Raw genomic sequence first — 14060 nt, 5'->3', positions numbered from 1 at the left:
CTGTCCTGCATCAGTATAAAGCTGAAACTATCTCCCCCTTCCCCCAGAAAAAGAAAATCATACCAAAAATGCTTTTTGAAGAGGTGGAATAATTAAAAAAGGAGGAGAAGAAGATTGAGAGAAATTAAGAGGAGCCATGTGCAGATTATGCGGTGTCTGGGATGGGTCTGTGTAGTTCCAGAGAAGCCTGAGCTGCCTCCTTCCTGGCTACTGTGGGCAAAAAAAATATCTGTGCTGAACTTCACAAGCCTTTTGAGGAAACTTTTTTTTTCTTGAAGGGTCGACAGGAATCATTTTGACCAGTTCTGAAGGCTGCATGACCTTAAAATGCTTTTCTAGTTCTTAATTTTCATGGAACTTATTACCATGACAGCCAGTAGCCTGACTGTACCCATTCACAGTTGCGTGCAGTGAGTCATTGAAAATTGGGTGAGAAGGATGAGATATGATCTTTTTTCAGTTCTGTTGTCATTAGGCTCAAATTGTGTATTGTTCACATACCCAGAGCAGGTGCTAATAAAGATTAAAAGGAGGGATGGGGGGAAAAAGGTAGTTTTATGTAGAAGTAGTAAACCAGCATTTTTGGGTTGTTTTTTTTTTTTTTTAATTAGGATTTGAAATCTAACTCCCCAAATGTAAATGTTAAATACTTTCTCTCTTTTAATCTCAAATTTAGGTTATTTTGTGAGCGTGTATAGGGACCTTTTTCTGAAAAATCATTAATATTGCAAGGGCACAAAACGACAGTAACGGTGTGCTGCGAAATCCATTAGAAATGCTTGCCTTCAGAGATTTACAGTGTGTCTATTTTAAACTGCTTCGAATTAAAACTTCACAAACGCCAGTCCTTAGGCCTGGTGGGAATTTGAACTGCCTCTTTGTTTCTGTAGGTCTGTTTGCTAAGTTTGTGCCACTCTCTCAAAGGCTGTTTTTTCTAAACAATGCTATTTTTTTCCCTCTATAAACCACTCACCGCACAGACACTCTGTTTCCTAGGTAACTTGAGTACAGATTGAATTTCTCTCATATTATCTTCGTTCCTATATAATCTTTCTTATTTATTTTTAACCTCTCCTGTCATCTTTCTTAACAATTCTTCGTGCTATTGTGTGTGTTTGCAGTTTTCCGTAACCTGTTTCCCCCCCTTATCCATTTGCGTTCCAGAAGGGACTCATCAGAAGTTTCTTATGCAACATTTCTTTGGATTTGAACACGTGTGACAGTTGAAATGCCAGATTGCTGTTGTTTATTTTGTGATACCTGCATTCCAGTGGATGGTGGGTAGGTGTATAAATGAGCTGTAATTGCTCCTGAGTGTGAGACTGTACGGAAAGGACCGTTGTATCCTGCAATGCAGCAAGCAGGGTCCAACTTTTTACTGCATGCAACTGCAGGATTCCTTTGATCGGATCCTGCGAATCCTTGTTCAAATGACTAATCATTTTAAAAGGACGCTAAAGTACCGGGAAAATTAAACTGAAGGAGCTGCCCTCTTTATTTATTTAGTTATTTTATTTTATTTAATAATTTTTGAACAGAACTGATAATTTGAGCACTCACTGTTTATTTGAAAGTAGCTTCTTGGGCACTTGGAAAACATGGCTTGCTCGTGAGTTCCATCCCCTAAAAGTTGATGCAATGGGTAGCCTTTTCGAATGTGGTATTTGTGGTGCCTGATGATTTGCTTTTGTGCATGTTTTTCTTTGATCCCCTGGTTGGAGGTTGGTTGAGTTTTCAAACCTGTTCAGTTGTTTGTAGGCAGCTGTATTAACATTTCTAGCATGAGCAATCATGTAAATAGATATGTTCATTAATAGTCATCATAGTGTTTTCCCTGAATGCTTTTACAGATGGGAGCAACGTGGTTTTTTTTGTTTAAATGTGATCTACACAGAGAAGGATGTGTAGAGGTTTTTTAAACCTATTTCTACTTATACATCTGAATCCTCTGTCTTTGAGTAAAAGTTTGGGCAATCTGGTCTATAATCTTTGATCTACAGTTGCTTTAATATGTGCTCAACTGACTTAATGTTCTTGAAGTTCAGTAAACGCATGAATATTTGCAGGTCCAGCCTACGATTGTGATTATGTTTATCATGTAATGGTGACTTAGTTATTATTGAACCCTATGACAGGAGCACTGACCACGGAAGTCAATGAGCCACTTTTATATTTGTCTGCTCGTAGTGCAAGAGGAAGATTTGGGAAGTGGAGTTGGTTGTTGCCTTTTTGTAGATGAACGTTTAATCTCATGTTTTCAGGTTTCCAGAGGCATAGTTTGAACAGTAAACAAAAAGGATTGTTTCAAATGCAGCAAGAGGGAAAAATTGCTTCTCAAATGTCCCTAAGTGGACTGATCGCATAAACTTATTCTGGGCGTATTTACATGATAGATATGGCTATGCATCTCTCCTGCTTTGATCATTGATTTAGTATGTGACCCTAGACATGGCCGTTTCCCTGTTCCTCTGTTTCTGCCTCCTTAATTGTGTGTAGTGATAGCGTAGGACTGCTCTGTGCATTAATTCGTAGAGGGCTTTAGATGTAGAAATTGTGCTCGAGTATTAACGTAAAAATGTTCACAATTAAGATCTTTACTAATTAAAATGTAATCTCCTGCTTACCTGGCATCAGAGGCTCCTCAGCCTTGCTGGGTCTGCTGAACCTGGTTTGTGTGTGATGGTGATTATGTAACGTATCTACTCCTCCATTCCCTTCTGACATATATGCAGTTGTAGGTGAAGTGGCAGTAACAAGGCAGGAAAAGGCAGCAGTTTAGACCACCACAGTGTTTCAGCACTGAGTGAATTAAATTAAACCACAGAAATGCACCTGTTTGGTTAGTACAAAGCTCTATTTGGTAGTTCCTGATGGTTGGTATGCCTTTTTTTCTAGCAAAAAGTAGAATAATGTGACTAACTTAGCTACAGGGAAGACTGAAATACTCATATTTTATTTTGTTTGCTCTTTGTAAAGGATGAAGAAGAAAACTGATTACATAATGGCAAAGCAGCAATTTAAATCAATGGTCCAAATTTCTTCCATAGCAGATTAATGTTTGATAGTGGTTGCATTTGGAATCTGAGTCCTCTCTCTGGCCCTGCCTGGCTCACTGTATTTTGTATTCCGTACAGAAACCCTGTGTACCTCTGGGTAATAGGTTACTTTCAAAGTTTGCACAAAGTATTCGGTGGCAAAGAAATGATAATTGAATCAGTAGAATCCCTTATTAGGATGATCTTGGGATTCCTAACCTCCAAATGGCTATTTGAGTCTCTAAGCAAGTCACATCTTGGATTTAGGTCATTAGTTTTCTTTTTAAGCTGACAATCTCATCAAGCGGCTCCTTTTAAGCACTGCTCCTCCCTAAGGGCAACCTTGCTGGCTGTCCCTGGAGCAAGTCCTTTAAGACTAGACATGCAGCTTATGCCTCTTGACAACCTTTTGAAATGCTGGGGCTTCAACAGCAGGAGTTTTACAAGCTTCCTGTCTTCCTTCCTTTCTAAACAGGAGGGCAGTTAATGCTGTCTTTTATTTACCTGAAGAGCAGTGTTTCTGTTAATTCCTTCTTAATGGTGCAGGTTTTATATATTTATTTATTCTTACCTGAATGATATTTCAATCAGAGCAGAGACATGGCACCTAGCTCTACTGTTGCTTTAATGAGCTGCGCTCTCTGTCCATCCACTGATGGATTGTAAATCATTAAAATAGCTCCCTGGCAAGCACTCGGAGCGTATTTCATCTGGGTTTCATTTTTTAATGCAGTTGTGAGCGAGCTGTACATCCCGTCAGCACGTATGAGTGCTATGGCAACAAGAACCAGGAGGCTTGTGAGAATTGCATGGTATTCACTGAGGCAATATTTTCACCCATCAGGCACTTGTGATGACAACAGCCAACATTACTTTTGGCCACGTTTCCAGTGAGACACGTAGCAGCACTCTTGCTGAGACAAATGTTTGTTTACCCCTTTAATCAAGATCTGCTCTGCTCTTACCAATTCTTTTCTCTTCCGATAGCAGCAGCAAGGTGTATTGGTGTCTTGCAAAACTTTAGTGTAAGAAAAGGACAGCTATGTAGAAACTTTGCTGATGGGCATTAGCATTGGCATAGTCAGATAAAGGCTATGATGCTAGTAAGCTTTCTTTCATGTGCTTAAAATGGGGCTGAACTCGTTGGTCCCGCTCATGCTGGTGTTCTGCAGTGTAGGTGAGCTGTCGGTGCATGTCCTTGTACTGTTGTTCTCGGTTTTGGTGAGAGGTAGGGTTTGCTCTATCTGTGTTTGGTATTGATTCATGTGTAATGGAAGTCTAACTGGGCTGGCAGCAGCAGTTCACCAGTCCCAGATGTTTGTGCTGGGGGGAGGAATCTCTCCTCATGAGGAAAGGTGAACTTGACCATGAATGATCTGTTGTTAACATGTACAAAGAGGAGGTGGTGTTTACACAATAGTTGCAGGTGTGATGTGAAGGGCTTTGGAGGAGGATGTTCTCCTGGCTCTTCTTAGATGTGCTTGCTTGCTTGCTACTGTGCTTGGCCACAGCTCTGCTGTCCAAGTTCTGCCCACTTAGTCTTACTGGTTGTCACACTGAACCAGGTGTTTTGTTCATCTTACCTATTTGTTTCATTTTCACTGAGTCCAGGAGCTTTCAGAGAACCTGCTTCCCATGGAAAGCTGGAAGAACTGTATCTTTCAGTGGGCAGATAGTGAGGGTGGTAACTTCCCAGAACCATGGCAGGTGAAAGAAGGCATGTGCACAGATTTTAATGAACTTCAGGTTAAATTTGAGCAACCGTTTCCAAAGTCAGGGCAATGCAGCTGCCGTGGCAGTATTAAAGATTTTCTGAAGCTTTTCTTTTCTGAGATGGCCAGGAATTCAGACGTTTCATGTATCTTGAGAAAAGGCCATGTTTTGAGGATGCTTTGCATCTCTGAGTCTTCCTGAGTTGTAGTGGAGAGTCTAGAATAGAAGCAGTTCAGTGAAGGAGATTGTTTTGGAGTTGGCTGTTGAACTTCTGGTTCAGGTAATAATAGTGGTTGCTCGGAATTTTTGTAGCTGATTATACAAGTGTACTTTAGCAAAACTTTTGGCAAAACATGGGAAGCTGAAAAGTCCTTGATGTCTCAGTGCCAACTATAACCATCAGTGCGCTGTCAACGTTGTTAGAATGAGTCCCAGGCTAAAATCAAAGCACAGAGCTCTTCTGGCTGCTGAAAAGAAGAACTAGCTCTGTCCCAGCTGAAACTAAGACACTGCTATGGCTGCGCTACACAAAACTTAAGGCATAGAAAGGCTCTGGACTAAAGATATTCCATTTCTTTTCAAGTGCTGCCTTAGCTGAAGTTGTTAACCACAGCCACACTAACTAGAAGCTATTTCTTTCCTGTACACGCTCCTCACCAGCCAGGTTCTGGCCAAAAGCTGACTGGAGGCCATGCTTTAGTTTTTCTTTGTGAAAATGGAAAGTAGCAAACCTTGCTGATCTTGGAGGATATTGAGACATTTAATTTATTAATATTTGTTAAGCAATCAAAGCTATGTAGATAGGAAGCTGTATCTGTAGCAACATGGTGCTGTTTCTTCCTGTGTTCTCAGTTTAAATGTTCACTTGCACTAAAAACGTCTACTATCTCAGAATCTTGATCTGCAGAGATGACCATCTCTGTGAAGAGTATATTCATTGCTTGAACAGAAAAGGAATTGTCTGTCAGCACAGCCTTTTCTTCTATTTTTCTTCTCCAGCTGAGAAAGAATAAGCATAATCTCAGAGAAAATAACTCTCAGCAGAATTTACCATTAATTTAGTTTCCTAATGATACATAGCTTCTTGTTCACCTTTCATTCGGTGCAGGTAAGAAGTGAATTTTAGGAAATTGGATTTTGCAAGTATCTGTATATAGTGAGGAGGATTATTTTTCTAAGAAAAGTATTGGCCAGCTGGCTATTAACTGAAGCTTTTGGGTATTGTGCTCAGGTAAGTGAAAGCATCAAATTGAAAACAGGAGATATATTTTAGAGTATTTGTATGGCTAAAGAGAGACACTCATTAATATACATTATTTAAATATCCCTTTGGCTTTTTATCATCAGTGTTCATTTTGGATTTCACTGTCTCATCCTGTATTTGAAGCATTAATGGGCAGAATAGCCTAATATATGTGGATATTGAACTTGCATAAAGATGTATGAGTGATAATATAGTATTATGTGGGAAGTAATTATTCCTATGCTCCTTGTAAGAGAGTATGTGAGTTTTTGAATTGATTGTGAACAAAAGGAAGAGGGGGAGGAAGGAGCAGAAGGCCTGAAGTAGGTCTCTAGTGATATAAGCTGATTAGGACAGTATATGGTCTTCATTGCTAAAGGTTGTAAGAAGTGCGTAAACTGAGTGAGCGTTGACAGGAAAAAAAGTGCTGCTGTTACTATACTGAGATTGTCTGATGCTGTTTATTTTATTTTCTTTTCTACTTTTATTGATGTGACACATAAGTTCTTCAAGCCAAAGGCTGTCTTCTGTAATACTTACATTTTGCCTGAGACAATGGGATATCTCTCCGTTGCTCAGCTTATGATTCTGCAAGAATCCAAATAATTATAGGTAGTAAAGGACTAATATACTTTGCTAAAGTAATTCATTATGTGAGCTACTGAATAATTTCTGAGCATGCAAGTGTTAAGTATCATTAATATTAATTATTGCCATTGTTCCTGCTCGCGCTGACGTTTCATTAATTATTGCCATTGTAATGAAAGCTTTTTTGTCTTTTTTGTTTTGTTTCACTCTTAGGCTCAAAACGCACAGCAGCTCCATGAGAGGATCCAGTCTTCGAGTATGGATGCAAAGTTAGAAGCACTGAAAGACTTAGCTAACTACTCCCGGGATGTTACGTTTGCCCAGGAATTTATAAACCTGGATGGCATTTCCCTCCTAACACAAATGGTTGAAAGTGGCACAGAGTAAGTATTCTGGTTAAACCCTGATGTTCTTTCTGTGTGGGGTGCTTTCGTGCTTACTCTCTGAGTGCCTGAAGTATTTTTGTAGACAACTTCTAAGATTATATAAACTAGAACATCTGAAGAGTTCTGGGCTGTGAGGATAGTGTATCCATTATCAATGAGAACAGTCTTTTAATTTCCCCTACCAATGGACTGGTGGGGGTTGGGGGTGAGCAAAGTATGAAGTCACAAGTACACTCTGTGCCATGAAGTTTTGGGGAGACTGTGGTCCTACTTTCTTCTCTATCCATGGGAATTTAGATAAATCATTGATAGTATATTTAAAGGCTGATATTTAAGTGATGTCATCTGAAAACTATGTTTTAAGTTCTATGTTACTGAGACCATGTGGAGCAAAACTCAGTGCCTACTTTATTTCCATTTTATTGTTTAAATTCTTCTGGTTGAGGTTTTTCAAATGGCTTTCAAAACTGGCTTTTTGACGTGAAATTGAAAGCTCACCTCTGAAAATACATTTATTCTTTAATCATAGAATCATAGAATGGTTTGGGTTGGAAGGGACCTCAAAGATCATCTAGTTCCAACCCCCCTGCCACTGGACACCCTCCACTACACCAAGTTGCTCAAAGCCTCATCCAACGTGGCCTTGAACATTTTACCAGAATATCTTACCACTTTTCACTATTGGTGAAATTCAGGACCATAGCCCTGAGTAAGTGTCTGTTGGCTTAATGTGAAGGGTACTACAGAAAAGTATCAACTGGATTGTTGCATAATTAAATTATGTTCTAAAAGCTACTATTTCAAGTAGGCTTTTGCTTTCAAGTAAGAGTTTTAGTGTTTTGCAGTCAGTGTCAACCTCTACTTCACATGAAGAAATCAACAGTACCTGCACCCTTTCTGAGAGAAAGAAAATGCTCTGAAAGTAGTTTTCTTATTCACTGGGGGGTTGTTCAGTCTTGTGGACCAGACTTCAGAAGTCAATCACTGAAATCGATCCAAATCCTCTCACAAATGTACTTGTGGTCCCATGGATTCAAGAAAGTAAATAGTGTTTGAGAGTACAGAAAAAGTAGTAAGTGGGCTTTGAGATGGAACATAAGTTGTCTCTGATGGTCCCACAGAAAATATACTGGGTATTTTCCACAGAAAAAATTAAGCGCTCATTAGAATCCAGTAGTCCTTAGATTGGGAAATGTAAAAGCACGTTCTCACTGGTCCCTGCCTGCTGTGTGGCCAATGGTTTATTGGACTGTGAATCCCTACTGCCTAACTCCAGCTATATACTGGATTTCCGATAGCTCATGGTTTCATCTTCAGTGTTTTGGGGTTATGGTCTTTTTGTTTTGCAGTGATGTGGTCTGTGGCACATATTATGCCACTCAATTAGAAGCATTTTTTTTGTATATTTTTTATATTGAATTTGTCAACTTGTCTTATATAACATTTGTTGTTTAGGGCCAAATTAAATTTTAAACCAAAGACAGGTTTAAGCTGATGTAAACATATGGACACAGTTACTGTACTAATTAAAAAATTATACTGAATGGACAGGCTCTCATGTGTCTAGGAAAATCAGCACATAAGCAAATTGAAAGTCACTGCCTCTGTAGTTTATTTTGTCATGAATTTATTTAATGGTTTAACTTACTCTACTGCAGAAGGTATTTAAACTAAAGCACTTTATTTTCTATTGAAACAGACAGGGAACATTCACATTTTTTACAAGCATATCTTTTAACTGCATCAAGGCTAAAGCAAGTGCCCTCCTCACCCTTCAGATATGTCTGTACTACTGTTTTGTAGCTATGGGATGGGCCAAGCTGTAGCAGACTGTTCTGGATTAAAAATAACTGTCTGGGAGGGAAACTACTTAAGGCAGCACCACTGATGAAAGAACTGCTCAGCAAATTACACCCTAGTAGTAATTCCTGGCTGAGGGTATAAGTTTGCAAACCACACAGCAGGCTTGTAGACTGGACATATGAGCAGAGTTTATTGCTTTTTTAAGTAGCTTACATTTGGAAGGATTTCAGATTTTTTCTTTTTAGTTGGTGTAACGTATCACCAAAGATGCATTGATCGATCTACCTGTCTAATCTGTTCATCAGTGTTTCTGCCTGTCGGGAGAAACGCTGTCTGGTTTGGGCACTGAACAAAGACTCAGACCGTAAGAGTTTCCAGCAGCTTCACGTGTTGATGAACTCTCAGTACTCGCTGTAGTCTTCTTCGTGCTCAGCAGCCTAGACGTTCTGCAGCTTCTGAGGGAGTTTGCAGATCAGGTATTTCCAAATCTGGTCTGGCGAAGGGAGTTGTGAAGCGAGGACATCTGTGCTACGCTGTGTGCTCCCTTCTCTTCCCCACTGTGCATTGCTGGCTGATGAGTGCGTATTTAACAGAACTTGAGGTTTAATGGAAGGAGCAAATCCTACTATACACCGACTCAGCAGCCTAAGCCTGCCGTGGTGCTGCTACTTTCCTTTCTTGTCCGACTTAAAGCTATTGATCCTCTTCGGGGTCTGTCACTCATTGTTTTTTCAGTACGCTAAGCCAACAGATAAGCTGCTTCCTCAGAAGAAATGTTGTTTTTTTTTTTTGGTTTGATTTTTGACTTTATTATTATAACAAAACAGCTTCCTAAAATGGCCTGTGAGCGAACAAAGTGTGTGTGGGAGGCGGAGAAGGGTAATACATGGAGGAGGGAGTGGGACAAGGACAGCCAGCCATTTGAGTGCCCTTAGGCCATCAAGGAAAAGCAGCTGGAGTCAGTCAATTGCCCTCTTAGGTTCTGTATTCCTGGTTTTGCTTGGACCTTCTGCACTACCATTAATAGGAGGTCCCACAAGATGCTCACTGAAAAGGCAAAGCAAGCTGAAGGCCTCTTGGCCATTAGCTCCTGCTCTGGGCTGCGCACCTTCAGCAGGGTGGCTTTGTGGGCTGTTCTGCTGACCAAGTCATCAAAATGCTTCGAACCAAAAGGCTCTTTTCCCTCCTTTTCCCTACCACTCTCTTTTCCCCAGTGGTATTTTTAACTCTGATCACTTTAGTGTCCATAGGTGGACCTACCCAAACATTAGCATTACAAAGTGGAGGCAGTATTAGAGGAGGGATGAGCAGCCAGAAATTTCAGGGAAAGGCAGAAACCTCTTTGATGGCACAGTTTTAGTAGGCAATACATTTTGTAAAGATACTTTTAAGGTATATCTTCACTGTGGAGTTACCTTACCCACTTTTGAGTTACTGTGGTTGAGCCAGCCTTGCTTAAATGAAAGTTGACTCAACCATACAGCTGAGAACACCTTAATGGCTTGGTGCTGCTAAGAGATGGTCCAGCTCCCTAATGTCTTCTCCTGTTCCTTGTGTTAGTCTCCACTCTCCAGCCCAGTCCTGCTTCCTTCCTGGAGCTGGTTCTGGTGCCTGGATGCTTCACAAAGCCAGTCCAGCTTGTTAACTTGGTTGTGAAGTACCCACTTCTGTTCGCGGAGTTAGTTTTCTGCTCAGTTTGAGACTTGAAGAAGCAAGAGAGGAAGTGGGCACGAAGGGATGCAGAAAAGACCCTTTTTTGTGGCAACAGACCACTACGTTGGCGTAGGTGCGCCATTGAGCCGCAACCTGAGAGCAGGCACGTGGTGAAGCAGCGTGAGAGCGGCTGTCTGCTCTGCTGTGGCAACCTGGAGACTGGCACTAGGACTCCAGGGGGTTGGGAAGGGATGGGACATACCCCATGGGGTGGCTGCCACGGCTCTGCAAGGAGCCCCTCTGTGTGCTTTCCCAGCTGCCTGCAGCTTAACGGGGCTGAGGACAGCCCTGCATCAGTAAGCCCAGGCTGAGTGGCGCCTCTGTTCACGGTGTGGTGCAGCTGTGCTAGAAATCGATGAATTTTGTTAATTCAGGCTTTATTCTCTGTTTTCCCCAAAGGGGCAGGCAGCGCTCATTAGAAGTACCGTCATGCTCAGTGTGAGGTTGCTCCGAGGTTTGCTTTGCACGTGGAACTCATGTTAGGGGCAGCTCTTAAGTTATAATTTGAGTGTGTAATTAAGTTTTAGTGGGCAGCCTCTGGAAAGCAAGACTCCAGCTTTTTATATAACTCTCACCGAGGAAAAGACCTGTGCTTTGTTTATAGTTGGCTTTGTTTATTGTGCTGCTTAACTCATTATTTCGGTGAAGCTGATGACTATAAAAGTACAGTGACCAGAGTAAGAGAATGTAAATCCCTGGGTTTTTAGTTACCTCTGCTTCATTTTGCTGGCGATGAAAAGAAGTAGTCATATAAAAAGCTGACAAAAACTAACAGTGTGTCCTAGTTAATTTTCCATGTGTTATATTCCTGAATACTGGAGAAAATTAGAAGGCATTAGAGAATAACCTTTCCAGTTTCTTGATGCTAATATAGCTTGAAAAATAACAACTTGAGAGAGTTTTTTTTTTTTTATTGTTATTTTGCATATGTTTTCAAAAGTGGTTTTAGTACTATGTGTAGTTACCATAATTTGGGCCAGATCTCCTTGAGTGCCTGCTGCTTAGAGCAAATGAGCTGCAGACATGATGTGTGCTGGGACAAAGCCATCGGGGTTGGTGGTAGACAGATTGTAGGGTGCATGGGGCTCTCGTGAAGCTGAGAGTGCATCTTGTCAGTATGAATGTATTTATGTCAGCAGAGATGCAACATGTCTTAGAAACTGTCCGCTTGTATCTCAATCCTGTTGATTGAGGTGGCTCATCTTTGTTTTTCCTTCAGGCTCATTCTTGCTTCCAGAATGCTATGAATCTCTTATTAACTGAAGAAAAAGAAAAGGGAAAAAAAGAGATGGTTTTATGTTTATTTTTATGGTTTGGCTGACCTATAAATTATAGCAGAGACTGCAAGACAAGTCAAGTCATGAAGAACAAGTAAATGCTGATTCCATTTTATAATTAACCATCATGTCCAATCATTTTTTGGACTCTGTGCATCTGTATCACCAAAGGAGGGAGGGAGGGGGGTGTGTGTGTGTGCACACAGTTATTTTCCTTTTCAGAGACTTTTCAGAAGGAGATTTCCATAGCACTTCTAATGCTAACTTTTTTGTCTGAAGCCAAATTTTTTTGACACCCCCCCCTCAATGCAATGTACTAAAGTGAGGCAGGAGGAGAGCAATGCTAACAGCTCCTAGTTGCCATAATGACTGATTAAAAATATGTTCAGGAACCAAACTGGAAGAAACAATCATGTCTCCTTGCTACCCCATCTGAGATAATACAGTTCACTCACTCAGAGCTGTATTCCACAGTCTAGCCCAGAACTAATATTTCAGAAAATTATAGCTGTATTGATAAGTCTTTATGATGTAGCAGAAGATTGGTAAAGATGTCATGTTTGCTTTTATTTTTTTCTTGATGTGTCAGATGAGTCGAGACAGACTCTTAGCTTTCCTTTAAAGGAAAGAAACCCTCAGAGTTCCTGTAAATTAAGAAGAGGAAAATGTAAGTCACAAGCCATACGTGTTGAAAGACCAAAGAATTAATAAAAAAAAATCAAAATTGATTTTGTCATCACCAGTAATAACAGTAATCTTTTCACTGGGAGGAAGAGGAGGCAGACCTATGCAAAATTTTCAGGTTTTTTTTTTATTGACAATATTGTGACCTCTGTCACTTGTCATTTGGCTGAAATAACACACAGTTTTTGCCAAAAAAACTGAGGCTATGCTAAGCCTAGTTGTCTTGACAGTAACCAGAATTGTTTCTGCTGCTGTTGAGAAGGTGGTTCTTCAAAGGTCTGCTTCATCCATGTGGCTGGGCTGAGCAGCCATGACACAGGAGCGTGCTGGTTGATTCTGCTTGGACACGGTTGCAGATAGCCTGGTTTTAATTTTAAGGGAGTTGTAATTGCCTAGTGCACAAATTGCAGAGAAAAACTTGCTTTAAATTGGAATGCTTGTTAAATTTTGTCATCCTCCTACTGGAAATATAAATGCAGCTAGATCAGCTTCATACAAGCTTCTGCATAAATGTATGTTTGTATGGTTTTTTTTGACTCTCAACTAAGAGGAGTCTTCTATTGAACACATGCAGTTGCAGAGTTGGCTGCTGTACAGCTGGAAGCCTCTGAGACAGCAATTGTGCATGCTTTAAGGACAAATTGTATTGTCCAGGGAAATTCTAGCTCTTGGGTTGTCTTGCAGAGATAATACTGTATACTAGCCCAGTGGAAAACTGAAGACACATTGGTTTGGAGTTATTCCGACTTTAACACGCTTTTTGGGACAGTTGCTCACATACCTGCTAATGTTTTTTTCCATCCCAGTCTGATGAGTATTTCAGTAGTGCTGTCAAAGCATTTAAGCAGCCCTTGCTCGCAGGCACTTGTTCCAGTCCTGCTTCATCTGAAGAGTTATACCAGTACTGTTTGTAGCAAGCTAGACTGGAAAAGTTATGTAGATTATAAAAAGTGACAATAAAGGCTGCTTTTAATACAGTATTGCTTAACCCAGTCCAGTTCCCTGATTGAGCTCGCTGTGTTGCCTCGGAAAATAGTTATGCAAGCGCAACTCACTGGATAAATGGAAAAGAAAATGACTTTTCAGAAGATATGAAGAGTGCTAAGCTGGTAGATCTTTGCCACTAAATCAAGTAGCCCTTTTCCACCCTTGCTGACTACCGGCTGCATAGTCCCTGCTCCCTCTCTTGGTCAGCTCCAAGGCTCAGCTGACTCCTCAGCAAACCAATTCAGTTTGCTAATCCAGCAGAAAATAAGCCAGCCAACGGAGGGAGGAAAATAGTTTGGGTTTTTTTTTTTTTTTTGGCAGCACTGGGCTGTTAGACAGGCTCAGCCGTTCCTGCGAAGCTTCACCTGGAAGCATAGATTACTTAATCTGACATTGCTGCCAAAATCAATTCTTGTCCAACAGGGGTTTTATGCAGTCTTCATTTCTTAGTGCTTCTGGAATGTCGGGAGAGGGTGACTATTGTCTGTGAGGCAAAAATCCGAAAAAGTATCTAAAATCGGGGAATCCTGTTACACCGCTGTGGAGATGTTAACGCCAGGAGAATGAGAAGGGGCTGCAGCCTCATCTTTCGGTGCAGTTCTCATAAAGGAAGAAAGTGGAGTAGGTTTTC

The 14060-nt window shown here is 40.8% G+C and overlaps 1 protein-coding gene across 1 annotated transcript in view; it reads left to right on the top strand.

Annotated features, from left to right (window-relative positions):
- Positions 1-14060, top strand: part of ELMO1 (engulfment and cell motility 1) — a 266730-nt gene that overhangs the window by 31004 nt on the left and 221666 nt on the right. Inside the window, 1 exon segment of the mRNA XM_086614382.1 lies at positions 6793-6962. Coding sequence (XP_086470508.1) covers positions 6793-6962 — 170 coding nt within the window.

The sequence above is a fragment of the Tauraco erythrolophus genome, chromosome 7 (assembly GCF_009769465.1).
Source record: "Tauraco erythrolophus isolate bTauEry1 chromosome 7, bTauEry1.pri, whole genome shotgun sequence".
Classification (NCBI taxonomy): domain Eukaryota; kingdom Metazoa; phylum Chordata; class Aves; order Musophagiformes; family Musophagidae; genus Tauraco; species Tauraco erythrolophus.
The sequence above is the reverse complement of the archived record's forward strand: the minus strand, read 5'-3'. Positions and strand labels throughout refer to the sequence as shown.